The following is a 22439-nucleotide window of genomic DNA, read 5'->3' on the forward strand; positions in this document are numbered from 1 at the left end:
AAAAGACCCTCGGCCTATCGAGTCTGTCCTTGTTATTGAAGCTCTCCAAATCCAGTAACATCCTTGTGAATCTGCAGCTTAATGACATATTTCCCATAGAAAATGAACCAGTACAAAATAGGACATCTGTTGCCCCACAATGTCTGTGCTGAACATGATGCTGAATTAATCTAATTATCTTCTCTACCTGGGTGACCAGGACTGCAATTCTCCAAGAGTTGTCTTAACACTGACTTTTACAGTTGTAACATAATGTGTCACTTCCTGTACTTGTGCTATGATTGATGAAGTCAAGTGTACTAGATGCCACCACCACCAGCCTGCCTACCTCAATCATCACTTTCAGGAACTGAGCCCTATGTCTGTCTGTTCTACAGTACTCTGGGGCCCTACCATTTACTGTGCAAGTCCTGCCCTGGTTTAACTGACCAAAATGCATAACCTTACACTTATAAGTTAAATTGCATCTGCCATTATTTGGTCCACTTCCCCAGTTCATCAAAATCCTATTGTAATCCAAAACAGCCTACCCCTATCCACTAGACAACCAATTTTTGTGTCATCTGCAAACCTAATATTCACGTTAACAACATTGTCGTGCAAATCTTTTGATGTGCTGCAGGGATCAATGGACTCGCCACTGATAGCTGCAGCACATCACTGGTCACAGGTCATCAATTTGAATTAACAGTCCTCTGCTGCCACCACCACCACAACCTGATTCCTTTCACTAAGAACATAAGAGATAGGAGCAGGAGTAGGCCAATCGGCCCCTCAAGCCTGCTCCGCCATTCAACAAGATCATTGCTGATCCAATCTTAACTCTAGTTTTCACCGAATCCCACAAGGCAACAGTGCCAGCCAACAGGGCACCATGCCGCCCATTTTATTTTATTATTCATCCCGCCCAAACCCATGTGATCACCCGGAGGAAAAAAAACGATTTGCCACTTGAGGAGAAAAAATCTGGAAGATTCCTCTCCGACCCATCTAGGCTATCGAAAACTGGTCCAGGAGATCACATGGCTGATCTAAACCTAGCCTCGTGTCCACTTACCTGCTCGCTCACCGTATCCCCTAATGCCATTTTTATCCAGGAAAATTGTCTATCTCTGTTTTGAATTTATTGAGTGTAGTAGCTTCCACAGCTCTCTGGGGCAGTAAATTCCACAGCCCCACTACCCTCTGAGTGAAGAAATTTCTCCTCATCTCAGTCCTGGAACGGCATCCCCTTATTTTAGGATTATGCCCCCTAGTCCTAGTTTCACCCATCATTGGGAACATTCTCCCCGCATCCACCTGATCAAGCCCCTTCACAATCTTATATGTTTCAATAAGATCGCCTCTCATTCTTTGGAACTCCAATGAGTAGAGTCCCAGTCTACTCAACCTCTCATCATACATCAACCCACCCATCCCCGGAATTAACCTAGTGAACCTTCTCTGCACTGCCTCGAGAGCCAGTATGTCCTTCCTTAAATATGGACACCAGAACTGCACGCAGTACTCCAGGTGTGGTCTCACCAATACCCGGTACAACTGCAGTAAGACCTCCCTGTTCGTATACTCCATCCCCCTAGCAATAAAAGCCAGCATTCCATTGGCCTTCTTGACCACCTGCTGCGCTTACATACTAACTTTTTGTGTTTCCTGCACCAGGACCCCCAGATCCCTTTGCACAGAAGCACTTTCCAGTTTCTCTCCATTTAGATAATAACTTGCTCTATTATTTTTCCTGCCAAAGTGCAAGACCTCACACTTGTCAGTATTATATTTCATCTGCCAAATGTCTGCCCAATCACTCAGCCTATCTATGTCCCCCTGCAGGGTTTCAATGTCCTCCGCACTCATTACACTCCCTCCCATCTTTGTGTCATCAGCAAACTTCGATACGTTGCACTTAGTCCCTTTCTCCAAATCGTTAATATAGATTGTAAAGAGTTGGGGTCCCAACACTGACCCCTGCGAAACACCACTAGTCACCAACTGCCAGTCTGAGAATAAACCATTTATCCCAACTCTCTGTTTTCTGTTAGAAAGCCAGTCCTCCACCCATGCCGGAATATTATCCCCAATCCCATGATTTTTTACTTTAAGTAATAATCTTTGGTGTGGCACCTTGTCAAATGCCTTTTGGAAGTCCAAATACACCACATCCACTGGTTCCCCTTTATCTACCCTATATGTTATGTCCTCAAAGAACTCCAACAAATTTGTCAAACATGACTTCCCTTTTGTAAAGCCATGCTAACTTTGTCCTATTAAGCTATGTTTATCCAAATGCACTGTTACTGTTTCCTTAATTATCGATTCCAACATTTTGCCAATCACAGATGTTAGGCTAACTGGCCTATAATTCCCAGCCTTCTGTCTATTGCCCTTTTTAAATAAAGGAGTTACATTAGCATTTTTCCAATCTGCCGGGACCATTGCCGAGTCCAGCGAGTTTTGAAAAATTATCACTAATGCATCCACAATCCCGACCGCCACTTCCCTTAAGACCCTAGGATGCAAGCCATCCGGTCCAGGGGATTTATCCACCTTCAGTCCCATTAATTTATCAAGTACCATTTCCTTGGTGATTGAGCCCCCTCTTTATCCAGTGTTGGGATATTTTGAGTGTCCTCTACTGTAAAAACTGATACAAAATATTTGTTTAGTGTTTCTGCCATCTCCATGTCCCCTACCATTAATTTCCCGGTCTCATCTTCTAGGGGACCAACATTTACTTTAGCCACCCTTTTTCTTTTTATGTAACTATAAAAACTCTTACTATCTGCTTTTATGTTTTTCGCCAATTTACTTTCATAATCTATCTTCCCCTTCTTAATCAATCTTTTTGTTGTTTGCTGCTGATCTTTAAAAGCTTCTCGATCTTCAATCTTCCCACTAGATTTAGCTACCTTATATAACTTTATTTTTGTCGTATGCTTTATTTCTTTACTTAGCCACGGATAACTATTTTTTCTTTTACACCCTTTTTTCTTCAGTGGAATATATTTTTCTTGATAGTTGTAAAATAACTCCTTAAATATACACCACTGATCAAGTACCGATCTACCCTTTAATCTACTTTCCCAATCCATCTTAAGCAATTCCGCTCTCATACGATCATAGTCTCCTTTATTTAAGCTCAGTACGCTTGTTTGAGATCCAACCCTCTCATCCTCTAATTGAATATGGAATTTGACCATGTAATGGTCACTCATTCCAAGGGGATCCTTTACTAGGACATTTTTTATTAGTCCTGTCTCATTACACAGGACCAGATCTAAGACTGCTTGCCCCCTTGTCGGCTCAGTAACGTATTGTTCAAGGAACCCATCCCGAATACACTCAATAAACTCTTCTTCAAGGCTGCCGTGTCTGACTTGATTTGTCCAGTCAATATGAAAGTTAATATCCCCCGTAATTATAGCTGTTCCCTTATTACAAGCCCCAACTATTTCCTGATTTATGCTCCGACCAACTGAGTTTCAGCTGTTTGGAGGCCTATAGACTACTCCCACCACTGCTTTTTTCCCTTTACTATTTCTTATTTCTACCCAAATTGTTTTGTTATCCTGATCCTTTGAGCCAATATCATTTCACTTTATTGCAGTGATTTCTTGCTTTATTAACATAGCCACCCCAACTCCTTTTCCCTCTTGCCTGTCTCTCCTAATTGTCGAATACCCTTGTATGTTTAATTCCCAGTCCTGGTCACCCTGCAGCCATGTTTCCGTAATTGCCACAATATCATAATCATACGTAATTATTTGTACGTAACTAATCTGTTTTTGTATTCATTTGGTTAGCACACCCGAGATGTCTAACTTTGCAGACTAACCTTGGATTTGCAACTTGGTCAAATGCTTTGGTAAAGTACATGTTTCCAAGAAAAAACATGCATGAGACATGATTTCCCATATTCAAAGCCATGCTTACTCTACCTACCTGGTTCTTGTCTTTTTAAATATTGTCATATCCTGTGCCTCGGGTATCTCTACACTAACTTTCCCACCACTGATGTTGGCTCACTGACTGGTATATTCCTTCTGGGTAGCCTCCAACCTGATGGTATAAACATCAACCTCTTCAACTTCTGGTAATTGAACCCCACCCCTGCCCCCCTCCACCACCATTCCTCCATTCCTATTTCTCTCTCTCACATATCTTTACCTCTTCATCACCTCCCTCTCGTGCTCCTCCCCCTTCCCTTTCTTCCATGATCTTCTACCCTCTCCTATCAGATTCCCCCTTTTCCAAACTTTTGTATCTTTCACCAATGAACTTCTGAGCTCTGTACACCTCCCCCTCGCGGTTTCATTTATCACCTACCACCTTCTACATCTTCCTCCACTAACCCCCCCCCCCCCCCCACACACACATTTTTGCTCTGAATTCTCGTCTTTTTTCCAGTCCTGATGAAGGGTCTAGGCCTGAAATGTCAACTGTTTACTCGTTTCCATAGATGATGCCTGGCCTGCTAAGTTCCTCCAATATTTTGTGTGTTTTGCCGGGCTTCTAGTTTCCTGGTTTGTCCTCACCATTCTTCTTAAATGAAGGCCTCACATTAGCCACTCCCCAGTATGTCATCCGTGGCTTTAGAAAATGAACTGGTTTTAATATGTTAACTTCTCTCCTTAAATAAGTGACCTGTACCATACTCAGAAATCCTGATGTGAACACATCAATGCCATGTATAACTGAAGCAGAGCATCATTCTTTTGTATTGAATTCCCTTTGCAATTAGCAATGGCAGCCCATAGTTTTAGAAAGTGTTGTGCCTCCATACTTGCCTTGTTGAATCGTGGCACAAAAATACCCAGTTTCCTTTGCACCTTACCTTGCTTTAATTTCATTGTGATAATAAACTTGTCTTGCAAAAACAGGCAGGGTCATGTCTTTTTCTACATTATAATCCATTTTTCAGATCTTTTCCCACTTACTTGACTTTGTACCCTTTGTAACTCCCTTTTGTTTTCTTGACAACTTTCTTACCTGTGCTTGTATCATTAGCAAATTTAACAAACACTCCTTTGATGCCTTCATCCAGGTGACTAATCCAAGTTGTAAAATTTTGAGGCCTCAGCATAAAGCTATATTGCGCACCTCTTGTTATGCTTTGGCAATCAGAAAAGAAATCTTTTATGCCCATTTTTTGGCTTCCTGTTAGCCAGCAACTCTAACCATGTCAATAGTTACCTCCTTCTTTGATCTTTTATTTGCTGTAAATCTTAGTACATTCACAGGTTCCTCTTTATAGATAACTCATATTAGTAGTTTGTTATTAGTGTTGGCGCGTGGCCGAGTGGTTTAGGCTTCATCTAGTGATCTGAAGGTCACTAGTTCGAACCTTGGCTGAGGCTGCATGTGTGTCCTTGAGCAAGGCACTTGACCACACATTGCTCTGCGATTACACCGGTGCCAAGCTGTATGGGTCCTAATGCCCTTCCCTTGGACAACATTGGTGGTGTGGAGAGGGGAGACTTGCAGCTTGGGCAACTGCCGGTCTTCCATAAAAAAACCTTGCCCAGGCTTGCGCCCTGGAAACTTTTCAAGGTGCAAATCCATGGTCTATCGAGACTAATGGAGGCCTACCTATCTAGTTTGTTATTGTCACATGTACTGAGATAAGGTGGAAAAGCTTGTCTTGCATATCATCCATGTTAATTGCAATACTCCAGTAAGTCTGTCAAAAATGACTTTTCCTGCAGAAGACCATACATATGATTACCTTGACTTTTTAGATTATAATGTCAAATAGCACAGAAATTGGACTTTTGATCCACCAGGTCCGTGCCAAGATTTAAGCACCCATCTTTTCTAATTTCTGTGTGTTTTGCCTTGATGCTTTTTGAAATAAACTCTTAATCATTCCCTTCAAAGACATAATTCCATCTGGCCTGTAGTTACCTGCTTTTTGTTTCTTTCCCAATATATCTTGCAGTCTTATGGAACTTATCCTGAAATTTGGAAAATTAAAACCAAAACATTAACTATTTTACTAAGTCTCTTATAAAATCCAATGGTACAGTTCATTTAGACCAGGAGCCTTCAAGCCTGCATTTCAAACAGTTTGCTTTGTACCACTTTCGTGGAAACTTGTAATTATCCTGAGTATCTCCTTGCATCCCAATTCCCAATTTACAGCTATTTCTGAGATATTACTTGTATTCTCCATTGTGAATTGATGTTAAAATACCTGTTTAAGATTCAGCTATTATTAAGCTTCCATTATTTATTTCTCTGACTCACTTACTATGTCTAATCACTATGTTAGCTCTCTGGTAACGATCTTTAGAAACGCATACTAAAGATGCTTCTGCTCCTGCTTTGATACAATGGTTCTCTCAGGTGATACTATGTCTTAGTTTGGAGAAAATCTGAAGTCAAACTTTTGATCTTCAATTTGATATTGAGAAAAGGTGGGGTTCATTTGTCCGCTACTATCATCTGATTTGAGTTAATTAATATGATTTCCTTCTGATTTTTGTTTAAATGGATTTGAGTTGGCGGTTTGATGTTTTTCTTCTATGGAAGCTTGTATGATGTATAGCTCCAGGATTGTGCTCCCAATGGGTTTTTTTCGTGTTTTTTTTTAGTTAGTGGGATTTTTTTTCTCTTAGTAGGGGTTCATTTTTTCCCCTTTTTTCTTTCAAAAAAAATATTCTTAACACCTTATTTTTTCTTATTATTGATATATTGCTTAGCTTTGTTAATCAGTTATTTGCTAATTCTTCATTGTACATAATGACATATTGACGTGATTACCTTAATGTATTTTTGTTGAACTTCAATAATAATTAATAAAAATATTTTAAAAATGAAAATGAAACCCATACTAATATTTTGCAAATATTTCAATGTCAAAATTCTTTTCATTAAAGATTTCTCCAATACAGTTGTGAATTATTTGTGGTTCTTTACATTATCTTCTGGGTGCTCATTATCTATAAATGTTGATTGATCTTTTGGATTGTGAAATAATTAAATTAGAAGATTTGTGGATGGTATGAAAATTGGTGTTGAAGGTTGTCTTTGGCTACAGCAAAATATAGATTAGTTGGAGTAATGGCACATGGAATTTAATCTTAACATGTATATAGCAATATCTTTTGGAAACTCAACTAAGGGGCCCTAAGGAGTGCTGATGAATGGAGAAACCTTGTGGTACATGTCTCCAGGTTGTTGTCTCAATTCGAAGGGTGTAGTTGTAAAGAGAGATTGGATAGGTTCACTGGCATAGATAGGATAGCAAAACTTTTTTTTCCCTATGGTGGAGTATCAAAAACAAGAGTATGAATTGAAGTTGACAAGGAGGGGGTAGCTGTTCATACAAAATGGTTGATGCAGGAATATGCTGACAGAGAAGATCACGGAACTGCATACAATCATAATGTTTCAGAGACACCAAAAGACATCCTAGAATAGCCAAATTATAGAAAATTGCAGGCAAATAAAAGTAGTATGGTTAAGTGCAAAAGTCAGCATAGATGTAGTGAAGTAGTTGGTCTTTTTCTATAAAAACTGAGTCTTTAAATATAATCAGTTATTAGAAGTATTTTTTCTATATTTTATTAGTCTAATTCATTTGCACGTCATATAGCTCCACATTATTGTATGGTCTTTAAACTGTATCAGTAGTAATCTACATTAAATGCTGGAGGAACTCAGCAGCTGGACAGCATCTATGGAGGAAAAGTACAGTCAGCGTTTGGGGCCAAAATGTTGACTGTACTTTTTTCTATAGATGCTGCCTGGCTGCTGAGTTCCTCCAGTATTTTGTGTGTGTTACTTAGATTTCTAGAATCTGCTGATTTTCTCTTGTTTGTCAATGGTAGTCTAACATTTTTTTCTTTCCAACTTCTTTGACATTGTTTATTTCCACCATATTCTTGCATTAATCAGAGTCTCAGCCTGGAAAGGGTCCTGACTGTGTGAAAAACATCACGTAGTCCCAGTACCCAAGAAAGGCTGAACAGTCTTGAGTCTGAAGTCTTGAGTGACTACTGTCCAATGGCCCTGACCTTGCACATCATGAAGACTTTAGAGAGGTTGTTGCTGGCTCACTGCTGACCCATAGTCAGATCAGCCCTCGATCCCCTGCAGTTTACCTACCAGGAGCATATTGGAGTCAACAATACTGACATTTACTTGCTGCACGGATCCTACTCCCATTTGGATAAGCGGAGCAGCACTGTGAAGATCATGTTTTTGATTTTTCACATGTCTTCAATACCATACAGCCCTCATGGCTGGGGGAAAGCTCCATTCAATGCGGTTTGGCACTTCCAATGTATCCTGGATAATGGGCTACCTGTCTGGCAGACCACAGTTTGTGTGACTTCAGAGCTATGCGTCATTCATGGCTATAAGCAGAGCTGGGGCCCCACGGGACTGTATTGACTCCCTTCCATTTTACCCTGGGTATCTCAGACTTTAGATACAACACTGAGTCATATCATCTGCAGAGATTCTCTGATGACTCACCAATAGTTGGCTTATAAAGGGAGGACAGGATGATGAATACAGGGCCGTGGTGGAGAACTTTGTGGAATGGTGCAAGCTGAATCATCTACAAACGAAAGAATACAGATAGTGGAAATCCATACAACAAACACAAAATGCTGGAGGAGCACAGCAGGCCAGGCAGCATCAATGGAAAAGAGTACAGTTGACGTTTCAGGCCAAGACCCTTTTCTCGTCCCAAGCCCCCCCCCCCCCCCCCCCAGCTCCTCGTCGAGTATCTTTACATTTTTGCCTCTCCTTTACACTTTATGTACTGTATCTGGAGAAGCTTTTGGTATCCTTTCTAATATTATTGGCTAGCTTGCTTTCGTATTCAATCTTTCCCTTTGATTTTCTAATTGTTTTCTGTTGTTTTTTAAAAGCTTCCCAATCTTCTAATTTCCCACTAACTTTTGCTCTATTATATGCCCTCTCTTTGGTGCTTATGTTGGCTTTGACTTCTGTTAGCCACAGTTGTGTCATCTTTCCTTTAGAATACTTCTTCCTCTTTGGGTTGTGTATATCCTGTGCCTTCGGAATTGCTTCCAAATTGCTGCTCTGCCGTCATACTTGCCAGTGTTCTTTTCCAATCAATTCTGGCCAACTCCTCTTTCATGTCTCTGTAATTCCCTTTAATCCACTGCAATACTGATATATCTGACTTTAGCTTCTCCTTCTTAAATTTCAGGGTGAATTCAATCATATTATGATCACTTTTCCCTTAGGGTTCCTTTACTTTAAGCTCTTTAATCAATTCTGATCCATTGCGCAACACCCAATCCAGAATAGTTGATAACTTAGTGGGCTCAACCACGAGCTGCTCTAAAAAGCCATCTCGTAGGCACTCTAGAAATTCTCCTTCCTGGAATCCAGCACCAAACTGATTTTCCCAATCTACTTGCATACTGAAGTCCCCCATGACTATTGCAACATTGCCCTTTTGACATGCATTTTCTAACTTCCATTGTAAATTGTATGCCACATCCTTATTATTGTTTGGGGGTCTGTATACAACTCCCAGCAGGGTCTTTTTACCCCTGCAGTTCCTTAGCTCTATCCACAATGATTCAACACCTTCTGACCCTATTAGTACAGGCATAAGCTATTCAGTCTTTCTGTTTACAAGAAAAACTATAAATTCATAATCTGTATCTTAAGTTACCCTCCTTGCCTCAGTGTTTTAAATCATTAAGCCGTTTACCTAACAATAAACTGTTAACTTAATAAGCAAACTGGCAGTCCTGATGAAGGGTCTCAGTCTGAAACATTGACTGTTTATTCGCCTCTATGTATGCTTCTGACTTGCTGAGTTCCTCTGGCATTTTTTGTATGTTACTCAGGAATTTCAGTATCTACAGAATCTCTTGTATTAATATAAGCTTGAATTTTTGCTATTAATTAAGCCAAAATGAGTAGAAATTTTTGTGCCTTGTGGTGGTGAAGTTTTTTTCATTCAGGTTATCCTGTGTATGAGGTAGTGCTTCTGTACATCTTCTTGAGGGACCTTTTAAGATCGTTTTCTTATTCACTCCTTCTGTGTCATCATCTCTCTATTCAACAAGTTTCCCTTGTGTAAGGTTGTAACAGAAAATTGAGAGTCTTGAAGTCAACATGAAACTCCTGGCACATTACCCTGTAGAATATTTAGATGTGCGGATATACCAAACATTGTTTCTCGTCAAGTAGCAGTCTGAATGTTTTGTACTTGGGCACAAGATGAGTAAACTGAATCCTATCACGTGAGTAGTGTCAGGAGTAGTGACAGATTTTCTTTCTGATCTTTCGAATCCAGAAACAATACTCTTTGTTGAAGCATTATGTTTTTTTCTGTGTGCAGCTAGTGAGCACAGAGGCAGATGTCAATGTAGTACCAGATAGAGTTGGTATGGTTTCAGCTAGAAAAAGGATCAGTAATCATTCTGCAATATTATGCACTCTTTCAAATGGCCCTATTGTTGAAATGATTAGCAATCTCCTGCAATGAAATCTGAGTGGGTGCAGTCTATATTTCGTGCACCTAATGAATTTGTGCTCAAATTGAATGCATCAATGCTGTTTAGTCTGGGGTTTACAGTTGGCACAAGCATGTTATAATGATTTTTTCTGTTAATCCTTTAATGATTATCATTTTTGTCTCAGTCATTTTTAAGCCCATTGGGACCCCCTAGGGCGACAGTCTTTACAGACTCTTTGGGATCATGATTTTTATTAAGTAAAATGAATCCTTTGAGTCACAAATCTAATTTAAAATTCTTAAGAGCCAAGTATTCCTGGTCAACTTTTAAGAGGAGAAAATATTTGCATTGTTTAAAAAAAATTAAGAAGCCTGCTCTACTCAATATTGTGTAGTTAAAAACCAATTTAAATATTTCTTATTGTCTCAAAGTGTCCTACTCAGAAAATGAAACAGCGTCAAAATAAATTAATTGAATAAAAAAAGTAATTTTCCTAATAGGGGTACTGGTACCTTATGTAAGCACAGCCATCCCGAAAATGTTTTAAATAGAGGAGGGGTAACAGACTTGTGAGTACATAAAACAAGACCCTGCTGGTTTAATGAATTGGTTGTTTTATTTTAAATTGCCTAAATGTAGTAAATAATATGGCTGAGGCATTTGTACTGAATGTAAATCTAGTCTCCCATCAGTGCAGAGATTGTGTTCTGGAAACATTTAATTGGGTTGAGGTCACATATCTGAGCAGGCTACTGTCGCATTAGAATGCAAGCGTAATAATGACAGCTGTCTCCTCGCCATGTGGCATCTGCCATCACTTTGATGTACTGCAGGGATGGATTTTTGGGTCTTGGTTCCAAAGAAATTGTGAGGCGCAAGGCTTTCAACAACAAAACAGCATGCTTGGGTTCCATTTGACTGTAATAGCTATGTTTGGTTCAGTGTTAAACCAGGAAGAAACTGCTCATGCAATTAGCACCTTGAAAACTTATTTAACTCCTGATTATAAGGAGTTTGTGCTGCAGTATTCATTCTGTCTGGAGACACAGTTGGCTGTTTCTGTGGAATTTTTAATTAATCACTTAGGATGGATTGCAGCCATTACAGTGCAGCAGTGCCATTGTGTGTGTCCTTGGTTAACTTTTTACTTGGTAGTTGTGAATTTTTTTAAAAACAGTGAGCATGACACAACATTCTGGTTAAATTTTAGCTCACTTGAAATAATTGTTTTTTTTAAATAGGATGCTAGGGAGAATTATTTTGTGAGAATAAAGTATTTTCTAAAATGACTTTTAAATTGTGTTCATAATCCATTCTCTGTATATAACTCAAGTATTGCTTTTACTAAGCCAATTGAAGGATGTTAATACAAATTAAAATTAAATACATCCAGCATCTATTTTGATGAAATGCAAATACATTTTGAGAAACTGAAAGCTTTTACAACTTAGCCATATTGCTCGGATTATGTTTGATACAAAAAAAATTTCTGAAATGTCATTCTTGAGCTGGAATCTTTTAATTATCTATAATATTCCAGAAACTGCCTGGCCTGCTTGTACAAAACTCATTTAATGTGTTATCAACTGTTGTAAAGGAAAACAGTGGAGTGTTGTAAATGCACCTAGAATTAGAATTTATTATCATTTTTGTTAATTAAAATTAACCTGCTATTAGTATAAACTGCTCAGGCTGTAAGGGGAATATGAAGCATACTATTTTGGTTAAAATATATTGAGCTAAATGTACACGACCAATGGTGAGTAGCAATTGTCCAGCTATGATTGCTGAATATTGTCAACCAATTTATATTTGACAATCACACAAAGAATATTGGTCTGAAATTATTTAATAGGTTTATCACTGCAGCAATCTGAAAAAGGCAAATAGAAATTATTAGATTATAATTTACATGCTTCAACTAAATATTCATGTGCTGTTCTTTGATTTGCAACAGAAACTCCAGTTCAATTCTTGTCAAAAGCTGTCCGTAATGTGAAACTTTAAATTTAGCTCTTAAAAACATGTCTACTTTGAATCCCTGCTTCTTTCTGGCCCCACTGCATTGAGCACATGCACTGGAGTGTAATATGATACTGTGAGATATGACCTGGTTTAGGGCAAAGGTGCAGTGTAAACATTAGAGCCATACAAAGACTTTTAAGGAATTGTAACTTATTCAAAATATCACCAAACAGCTGCAGAATGGCTTGAACCTTTCAAGGAACTTGGTGTCAAAATTCAGTTAAAGTGAGATTGCTGCAGTTTTGCAGTGACTTTAAGAGTGGTAGACTTTTTTTGCACAAATATTAGTAATTTGCTTTGTTTTTGAAGTATAAGAAGTGATGTTTAATCACCATAGGCATAACTGTGAACTGTTAGAAACTAATAAAGCAATCTGCATCTTAAAAAGAGGTTCATCAGCTTTTTGGGTGGTGGATTGTTTCTTTCCTAGTCAATTGATTTTTGAATATTTAAAATTAAAGTGTGAATGGATTCCCAACATTGCATGAATTTTGTAAATTAATGATCAAATACTGTGGTGATTGTATCCAGAAAGTTCATTAAGAACTTTACTTTCAATTCACATGTAAATTATTAACTGAATTTAAAGTAAGGCTTTTATGTGATTAAGAAGCTATGTTGGCGCTGCTTACTTCCCTCAACATGGGATGTTACGGGTTTTTTTCCCAAATGATTTTGCTTGCACTTAATTTAATTGAGGGCACAGTTACAAATATTCTAAAAATGGTAGTTGCCTTTATAAATTCAGATGGTAAGGAGTCGTGTAGGAAGTAATGAAAATACAGAAGGGTAATCTTATTTGGGTAATGACTTGAAATTTATGCTCAGTTATCAATTTCTGTGTGGTGGTAAAACAGAAGCCTGTATAACATAGTCCACTCTGCAAATTAATGCAAATGACTAGGCCTGTCGAGAAACACTTTATAGGATACTGTGCTTTTATTATGACTGAAGTTGCCATTTGGACATGGTGAAAGGAGCATGTTTGAACCATCGATTAGGGGCAGCAGTGAAAAGTCAAGAAGGCCCCGTTAAGCTCACAGTGCAGCAGGCGGATGTCAGTGTGGTTTGAGCACAGTGGGAGAATGACAGCGAGGATTAGTGTCAGCAAGAGGCTTTGTGGTCGCTGTGGAGATTGTCCCTGGGGTCACTCACCTCTGTGACTGCACTCTGCGCTGACGGCTTAGTAATACAAACCCCATGATACATGGTTGTTCATTATTAGGGTCAGAGATTATTATATATAAAGTATTTATATCTTAAGGGATTAATTTTTTAACATTCAATTTGTGATGTTTCTTGAGGGTATTTTTAAAAAAATTTTGTTTCTGTGCAGATTTTTCATCTTAAGAATATTCTTGTATATTATTCGTCAAGATGATAGTACTTTTGCATGGGGTTATTTTCTCTAAATATAGGTATTCTTTCAAAGTTGCTGCTGCATAAATATGTCATTCATTTCAATTTTTTTAATGTTTTAAATGAAGCGATGTCACTAATTGCCAGTGTGCATGTGTGAATTCATTTTATGTGACTTTTCCTCCTTGTTATTTTGAACATTATTACAGGCACCTCAGTGGACAGAAGAGGACCTCAGCCAGCTGACAAGAAGTATGGTTAAGTTCCCAGGGGGTACTCCAGGTCGATGGGAAAAGATTGCTCACGAATTGGGTCGATCAGTGGCAGATGTGAGTCACTTGGATTTGCATTGTACATTGAGTGACAAACTGATCAAGACAGGCAATGTAGAGGCAACATAGCTATAGTTAGGCACTGTCTGGTGAAAGAAAGCTGCAGTTCTTTTAGGACCTGGAAGTGAACCATTAACTAAGCAAGAAGCAGATGTGGAGAAGTTTCAGTCACTAAATCAACAGCTGTAATTGATCAGTTGTACAAGGATTCTGGTACTCGGAGCTTTGGACTACCATAATGTGTTCGCAGGAAGATGATACCACAGTACAAAACTATGCCATTTTGAGCTGTGGAAGGGTATTGTTAGGCTGGTTTGAGAGATAGTTAATTTTTTTTAAGATACTCAGGCAATGTAATATAATTACAGATTGAATGCCAAGATTTTTACAGATGTTTTAGATTATGTACTTAAAAAAATTATTAATGATGCCCAGTGTTGAAAGCGTAATTTAAAAATAACATATTATGCAGCAATCACATAAAAAGCTAATTGCCAGAATTTGTTTCATATGTTATCATTTTGAGGGTTTTAAAAATTCCACAAACTGAAGGATCAAATTGATTATGCTTTTATTATTGAATTACAGCAGAAACTGGGCCTTCAATAACTGTAAAATAAGTATTCTCAGATGAATAAAAGATGATGTTGGTCTTAAAATAAGCTTTTGTAAAGCATCTATGAAAATGTATCACTTTGTTGAAGCTTTTAATGCACAAAATTAAGCAATGTATTTAATTGCTAAAGCTTTTTGTCCTGGTCCTAACTTGCACTTATCATGCCTTCACTCATTGGCCTATGTTACATCCTGATTACAAAACAGAGTTTAAAGTATGTATTGTTGCTTTCAAAAGCTGCCTTTTCTTCCCCATCACCACAGTTTCCATCATTGCAAATCCTTTTCCAGCCCTGTAGCTTTTTGAGATATCTACACTTTAGTTCTGGTCTCTCATTTTACTTTCGTTGTTTTACATGCTGTCCTTTGATGCGCAAGACCTGAAGCCTGGTATTTCCTCTCTAAGCTCCTCTCCCAAACTATCTCGCTTAGCATGCCCTAAAACATGCCTTAATAACCAAAATTCTTATCATTTGCCTTTTAAATGTTGGATATTAAACCTCTGATGAACCATGTGATGTATTAGATTAATTGCACTATACTTAAGTACAGATTATTGTTAAAGAAACAAAAGTTAACTTCTGATAATATAAAATTAAGTAAACCAAAATGTGAAAGGCTGGTGATGCTGGCAGTTAATTGTTTTTGCTACTTTCCAGGATTTAGATAATTATATTTATCTTCTTTAAAAAGATCTCATAAGGCAGCAGCTTAAAAACGTACTTTAAACAGATGTAGTCCCAAAGAGGTGATGTGTGGTAAGGAGAGATCTCCTGGTTGAAGTAGAAATTTTCAGGCAGTGGCTCAGGAGAGAGGCAGCAGTACGTGATGATGTCATCAGTGAAAGATCCAAAACTGGATACAAAGGACAGTGGAATCAGGGTAATATCTTGACGCAGAATTTTCTCGTATGAGCCGAAGGTCATCTAGCTGCATCTCCCTCGAGACTGTGTTGAGGAACTAGAACTACATCTGGATGACCTTCAGCTCATATGGGAGACTGAGGATAGAGGCTACAGGGAGGTAGTCACTCCTCATTTGCAGGAGATTGGTGACTGCCAGGAGAGGGAAAGGAAATGGGCAGCTAGTGCAGAATATCCCTGTGGCCATTTCCCTCAGTAATAAGTATACCACTTTGGATACTGATGAAGGGAGAGCCGCAGCAACTGGGTCTCTGACACTCACTCCGGAGCTGTGGCTCAGAAGAGAAGGGGGAAGAAGAGGACTGCACTAGTGATAGGGAATACCATAGTTAGAGGAGCAGACGTGAAGTTCTGTGGATGTGAAAGTAGACCCATAGGTATGTTTCCTTCCAGGTGCTAGGGTTAGGGATGTCTTGGATCGGATCCACAGCCAGAAGTCATGGTATATTTTGGTACCAATGACAGAGCTAGGAAAAGGGAGGAAGTCCTGAAGAGAGAATATAGAGAGCTGGGTAGAAAGCTGGGGAAAAAAGGACCTACAGAGTAGTAATCTCTAAATTGCTGCCTATGCCATGTGCCGGTGAGGATAAGAATAGGATGACTTGTAGATGAATATGTGGCTGAAGAATTGGTGCAGGGGGACATGGTTTCAGATTTCTAGATATTGCAATCTGTCCTGGGGAAGGTGTGACCTGCACAAAAAAGGACAGGTTGCACCTGAACCTGAGTGTTGGGAGAGGGTTTAAACTAATTTGGCAGGGGATTAGGAACCAGAGTGACAGGGCTGAGGATGGGGCAGTCGGTATACAATTCGATGCAGTGTGTAGTGTGACTGAGAAAGGACAAGTAGATGATGGGGCAAAATTGCAGTCAGTGGGATGAGTTGAAGTGTAAAATGGGAGCAAGGTGAATACAGGATGGGTGTTATATTTGAATGCATGCAGTATCAGATTCGGACATGTGTCGTGAAATTTGCAATGAGGTAAATATTATAGCAGTTAGAGATTAGCAGGTATGATGTTGTGGGCATCGCTGAGTTGTGGCTGAAGGAAGTTCATAAGAGCTTGACATTTGAGGACTCATATTGTATTGAAAGGATAGGCAGCTAGCCCTGCTGGTAAAATATGAAACCAAATGCTGTGATAATCATGGGAGATTTCAGTATGCAGGTAGATTGGGAAAATTAGGGTTGGTGCTGAATCCAAAGAGATGGGATTTGTAGAATGCCTACAAGATGGCTTTTTAGAGCAGCTTATGGTTGAGCTCACTAGGAGAATGGCAATTTTGGATTGCGTATTATGTAATGAACCAGATTTGATTAGGGAGCTAGTGGTAAAGAAACCCTTAGGAGGCAGTGATCATAATATGATAAAAATTCACCCTGCAATTTTGAGAAGGAGTAGCAAAGATTGAATGTATCAGTATTGAAGTGGAGTAAAGGGAATTATAGAGGCATGAAGCAGGAACTGACCAAAGTTGATTGGTAAGGAACACTGTCAAGATGATGACAGAACTGCAATAATTGGTATTTCAGGGGAAAATTCAGAAGGCGCAAGGAAGATGCAGCCCAAAGATGAAGAAGTATTCTAAAGGGAGGATAAGGCAATTGTGGCTGACAACAGAAGTCAAAGACAGGATAAAAGCAGAAGAGGGGGCATATAATATAGCAAAAATTAGTGGGATGGTAGAGAATTAGAAAGTTTTTCAAAACGGACAGATGGCAACTAAAAAAAATCCTAAAGAGAGAACAGATGAAATATGAAGGTAAGCTAGCTAATAATACAAACGAGGGTACAAAAAGTTTTTTTTAGCTATACAGAGTAAAAAAAGAGACTAAAGTGCATATTGGACCACTGGAAAATGAAGCTGGACAGGTAGTAATGGGGAACAAAAAATTGCAGATGAACTTAATAAATATTTTGTGCCAGTCTTCTCTGTGGAAGACACCAGCAGTATGCCAGAAATGTGAGTGTGTCAGGGGGCAGAACTGAGTGCTTTTTCTATTTAAAAGGTGGTGCTTGGGAAGCTGAATGGCCTGAGGCTAGATAAGTCACCTGAACCAGATTTCTTCAAGAGGTGGCTGAAGAGATTGTGGAGGTATTAGTAGTGATCTTTTAAGGACCACTAGATTCTGGAATAGCTCCAGAGAACTGTAAACTGCAAATGTCAATCCACACATTAAGAAGGGAGGGAGGCAGAAGAAAGGAAATTGTAGGCCAGTTAGCCTGACTACAGTAGTTGGGAAAACGTTGGAGTCCATTACTAAGGATGAGGTTTTAGGTACTTGGAGGTACAAGGCCAAAGTCAGCATGGTTTCCTTAAGGGGAAATCTTGCTTGACATATCATTGGAATTCTTTGAGGAAATAACAGGCAGGATAGACTAAGGAGTGTCATTGGATGTTGTTTTCTTGTTTTCTGTCAAAAGCCTTTGACAGGTGACACACTTGAGGCTGCTTAACAAGATATCAGCATTGATAGAAGGCTGACTGGCAGCAGGCAAAGGGTAGGAATACAGGGGTTGGATTCCAGTAGCCAGTGATGTTCTGCAGGGGTTGGTGCTGTGACCACTTCTTTTCACATTATATGTGAGTGTTTCGGCTGAAGGAATTTATGGCTTTGTGGACGATACGAAGATAGGTGAGGGGAGAAGGTAGTGGTGAGGAAGCAGGATGTCTGCAGGAGGACTTGGACAATTGGGAGAATGGGCAAAGTGGAAATGGAATATAATGTGGAGAAGTGTATGGTCATGCACTTCATAAGGAGGAATAAAGGTGTGGACTTTTTTCTAAATAGAAAATTTTGGGAAAAAGTCAGAGATTCAAATTGATTTGGGAGCCCTTGTTGAGTTGGCAAATGCAATTTTAGCATTCATTTCAAAACTAGAATACTAAAGCATGGATATAATACTGAAGCTTTATAAGGAATAGGGTTGAGAGGGATAATAAATCTGCCATGATGGAATGGCAAAGCAAGCTCGATAGGCTTAATTCTGCTCTTATATTTTATTGTCTCAAAGTTGAGAATCATAAAAATGACACAAGAGGGAGGGAGGTATCTGGCCCAATGAGTCCATGGAATCCGGCTCGTCCTGCTCCCCTGCTTTATGCCTATAGCCCTAGAGAACTTTTCCAGTTCTCTTCAGAACACTATAAATGTATTTTCTTCTTTGATCATTAAGAACAGCTTTCTCTATTTCCAATCTAAAATTCAGCAAGCTACCAAGCAAATGCTAGCTTGCTACCATGTTTTTAAAATTAAAAATACAATCTTAAGAGCTACAGGTAACCCCTACTTTTAATAGATCAGTTAAAGAGAAAGGCATATCTTTTTCAATGCTATGCACATTTCTTTACATTCACAAACATTGATTTGTGCATGAGGGTGTTGGAGTTAACACATGCCTATGTTGTTATTGCTAATATTGTATTAAGTAAGTGAAAAGGAAATATAATACAGGGTACAGAATACCTGTTCCTGATATTTGACCATTTAACCATGGCTGTGAAGACCACACTTGGGTAATTCAAAAGAATGGACAAAAAAAAACAAGGAGCCCTAATGAAGGATCTCAGCCTGAAACATGAACTCTTTATTCCTCTCCATAGATGCTGCCTGACTTGCTGAGTTGATCCAGCATTTTATGTGCTTTATTCTGGATCAGCAGTGTTTGCAGTATCTATTGTGTTCACAAAAAAAACGAGTGTGCTTTTTTTCAAAAACTTGGCTGTTCGCTCATTTCATGCTCCCCCAGTCAAGATGCTGGATATATTTTCTCTCTGTCCGCCTTCAAAACCTCACCCACAACCTCATCTTGGCTCTGCAATTCCTCAAGTTCACATGATGAAAAAAATCTGAGATTGAGACTGAGGCAAGGGTGATAACTTCAGGAATCTTGCAGCTCTAAGTCAAGTTTATTGTCAAATGCACAAGCGCATGTATTCCTAGGTGCAATGAAAAACTTGATACAGAACATTCACAAGAGAAGCATAAATTAAACATAGAGTATACACAACTTTTACAAGAAATAACAATTAGAACAAGAGCAAAGTCAAAATAGTGCAAAGTGGTCATGTGTTGCTATACTGAGGTAGTGATTAGTATTGTGCAGGTTGGTTCATGTACTGAGTGGTTGAACCCATTGTTAGAAGTCTTGATAGAGTTCTTTGGAATTGCGGCTAATAAGATACCCGCTCTGTCTAGCCTTGACATAGTGTGCACTGAAGACTAGATAGCCAGCAATGGAAGTGCAGTTCTTGGGACACATTTTCAGCTGCAGCTTCCCCAGTATTGGTAACCACGCTGACAGCATCACTAGTTGCTCCTTTAAAGGATCTGTGGCTATCTAAAAGATTTCCTGCCCAGCTTTCACAACTTTCAGGTTGGGGAAACTTTCCACATTACAGGATGTGGGTGTAGACAATCTGTTATCGCTCAGTCGGCATCAATACATGCACATAGAGTTTAAAGTGCTATGTGGCACTCTGATGTCTAACCTGTAGTTTATCTCAGTATTCTTGCTTCCAGGGAGAGCCACTTCAACTTAAGGGAAGGGAAAAAGACTAGAGCAGTGTAAATGGTGCAAACATACACTGCATCAAAGAAGAATTCAGCCCCCACAAATATGTTAGCATTTTACTGTCTCATTTTTTAAAGTTAAATATATTGGAGTAGGATTTTTGAGCTAATCTATAAAGTCAAAGCATAAGAAAAATTCCAAACTCTGTCAACAATTTACTAAAAATTAAAAACAAAGATTGTGGGACTGTAAAAGTATTCATCCCCTTTAATAACTATGCTAACTTTCCTCGGGTACAATTTGTATAAAAATTCGAGCTTTCAATGAATTCATGAAAATAAATACCCCATCTCTCTGTAAGGTCCACAATATGGTAAATTTTCAACAGACCGAACCGAGATGATGATAGAGAAGAACATATCTGTGGAAGGGTACAAGACCAATCTCAAAGCCACTGAATATACCTTGGACTTGGTGCAGTCCATCGTGAAAAAAATATGAACCACAGCCACACTACCTAGTCAAGCTGCCCCTCTGAACTTAGACAGTGTAAAAGAATTGCATTTGTAAGACTGGCTACTGCGAGGCCAGCCATCACTGAGGGAGCTGCAAGTCAGTGGCTGTGAATGGAGATGAAATTCATGGCTCCACAATCTCGAAGGCCTCGTGTAAAAATGGTTCATAAGCCAGAATGTCGTAAAGTGAAGAAGCAATTACCATTTATTTATATGGGAAAAATCTGTGAACTTCCGCAGACCCAAAAAATAACCTATAAATCATGCCAAATAACATAAAACCTAAAATAACAGTAACATATAGTAAAAGCAGGAATGATCTGATAAATACACAGCCTACATAATGTAGGAATACTTTTCTGCAATTATTGCAGCACTGTCCACCACAGCGAAAATCTCACGCAAACACTCTCAGCAGCACTTGCGGCAAAAACACATGGCGCAAGCGCTCCCGGCAAAAGCACTCTTTCCAGTAACCTTTAAGCTACAAAGCTACCAAGTAACACATAAAAATACACAGCCTATATAAAGTAGAACTAATATATGTACAGTGTAGTTTCACTTACCAGAATCAGGAAGATGGTGAACGTTAGACTCAGTCATTGGAGGTTGGCGTGGTAGGAGGTAGAGGAGACTGGGGTGTCATCTCATCATCGTCTGTTTCCATCAGGGCAGGCAAATCACCTTCTTCTATGTCTGCCTGCCTCGATGTCGAAGGTCGAGTTTCGTTGCCTGCTGTGGCTGATGTGGAAGGCTTGGAAAACAACAGTATGCATGACTGCTTAGCTTCGTGCATTTTTCTATCATACAGTTCTTTGTAAGCACTCAAACCATCCTGCAAATATGCCCTAAACCTACGTACCCTTTCAAAACTAAAGTTGTACTTTTCAGCAACCATTGCAGCGTTGTCAATCGCAGTGAAAATCTCACACAGTTGCTTCACGTTCAGTTCCTGGACGACTTCACTTTTGGGCCGTTCGCTACTGCGTTCGGTTTCAATTGTTATCCTTTCCTCTTTACCAGCTCTTCATCTCTCAGTTCTTGGTCATGGGATGCCAGAACCTCTTCAACATCATCTTTGTCAACTTCCACAAACCCTTAGCCAAACTCATTATATTCTTACTTTGTTCACCACGATTGAACGCTTAATTATGTCCAGCTTTACGCTAAGTGTAACACCCTTTTGCGCTCTTTTAGGCTTTTCTGATACCTTAGAACTCTCATTGCTGGAAATTCTCAGTCGATCAGTTCACAAAGGTGGAAAAGGTAAATCTGAATGACTGAAGTATTTTGTAAAGCAATCATTTTACAAGGATAAGCCTGGGATTTGAATTAGTTTATTAATGTCACATATACAGTGAAAAACTTGTATACTGTCTATACCAGGGGTCGGCAACGTTTACCACTAAAAGAGCCAATATGGACCCATTTCCCACAGAAAAGAAAACACTGGGAGCCACAAAATGAAATAACACTGCATACAACGGGTTTTTTTTGCCTTTATGCTATGTATAAACAAACTATAATGTGTTGCATTTTTGAAATTGATGAACTCCTGCAGAGAAAACGAAATTACATTTCTGCATGCAACAAAAACATTTTGAACTCCGAAAAAAAGACGTTGGGTTGAAGGTTACTACATAGGTAGCCTACCTTGGATCGAAGAATTAAAAGAAAGCGCGCACTGGCGGGTGTCAGGCATTGG

General features: G+C 39.1%; 1 protein-coding gene across 2 annotated transcripts in view; it reads left to right on the plus strand.

Annotated features, from left to right (window-relative positions):
• Positions 1–22439, plus strand: part of dnajc1 (DnaJ (Hsp40) homolog, subfamily C, member 1) — a 193264-nt gene that overhangs the window by 146643 nt on the left and 24182 nt on the right. For both annotated transcript variants that reach the window (XM_059972107.1, XM_059972108.1), the window contains exon 9: positions 14042–14161. In XM_059972107.1, coding sequence (XP_059828090.1) covers positions 14042–14161 — 120 coding nt within the window. The remainder of the gene's footprint in view (positions 1–14041; positions 14162–22439) is intronic.

The sequence above is a fragment of the Hypanus sabinus genome, chromosome 6 (genome assembly GCF_030144855.1).
Source record: "Hypanus sabinus isolate sHypSab1 chromosome 6, sHypSab1.hap1, whole genome shotgun sequence".
Classification (NCBI taxonomy): domain Eukaryota; kingdom Metazoa; phylum Chordata; class Chondrichthyes; order Myliobatiformes; family Dasyatidae; genus Hypanus; species Hypanus sabinus.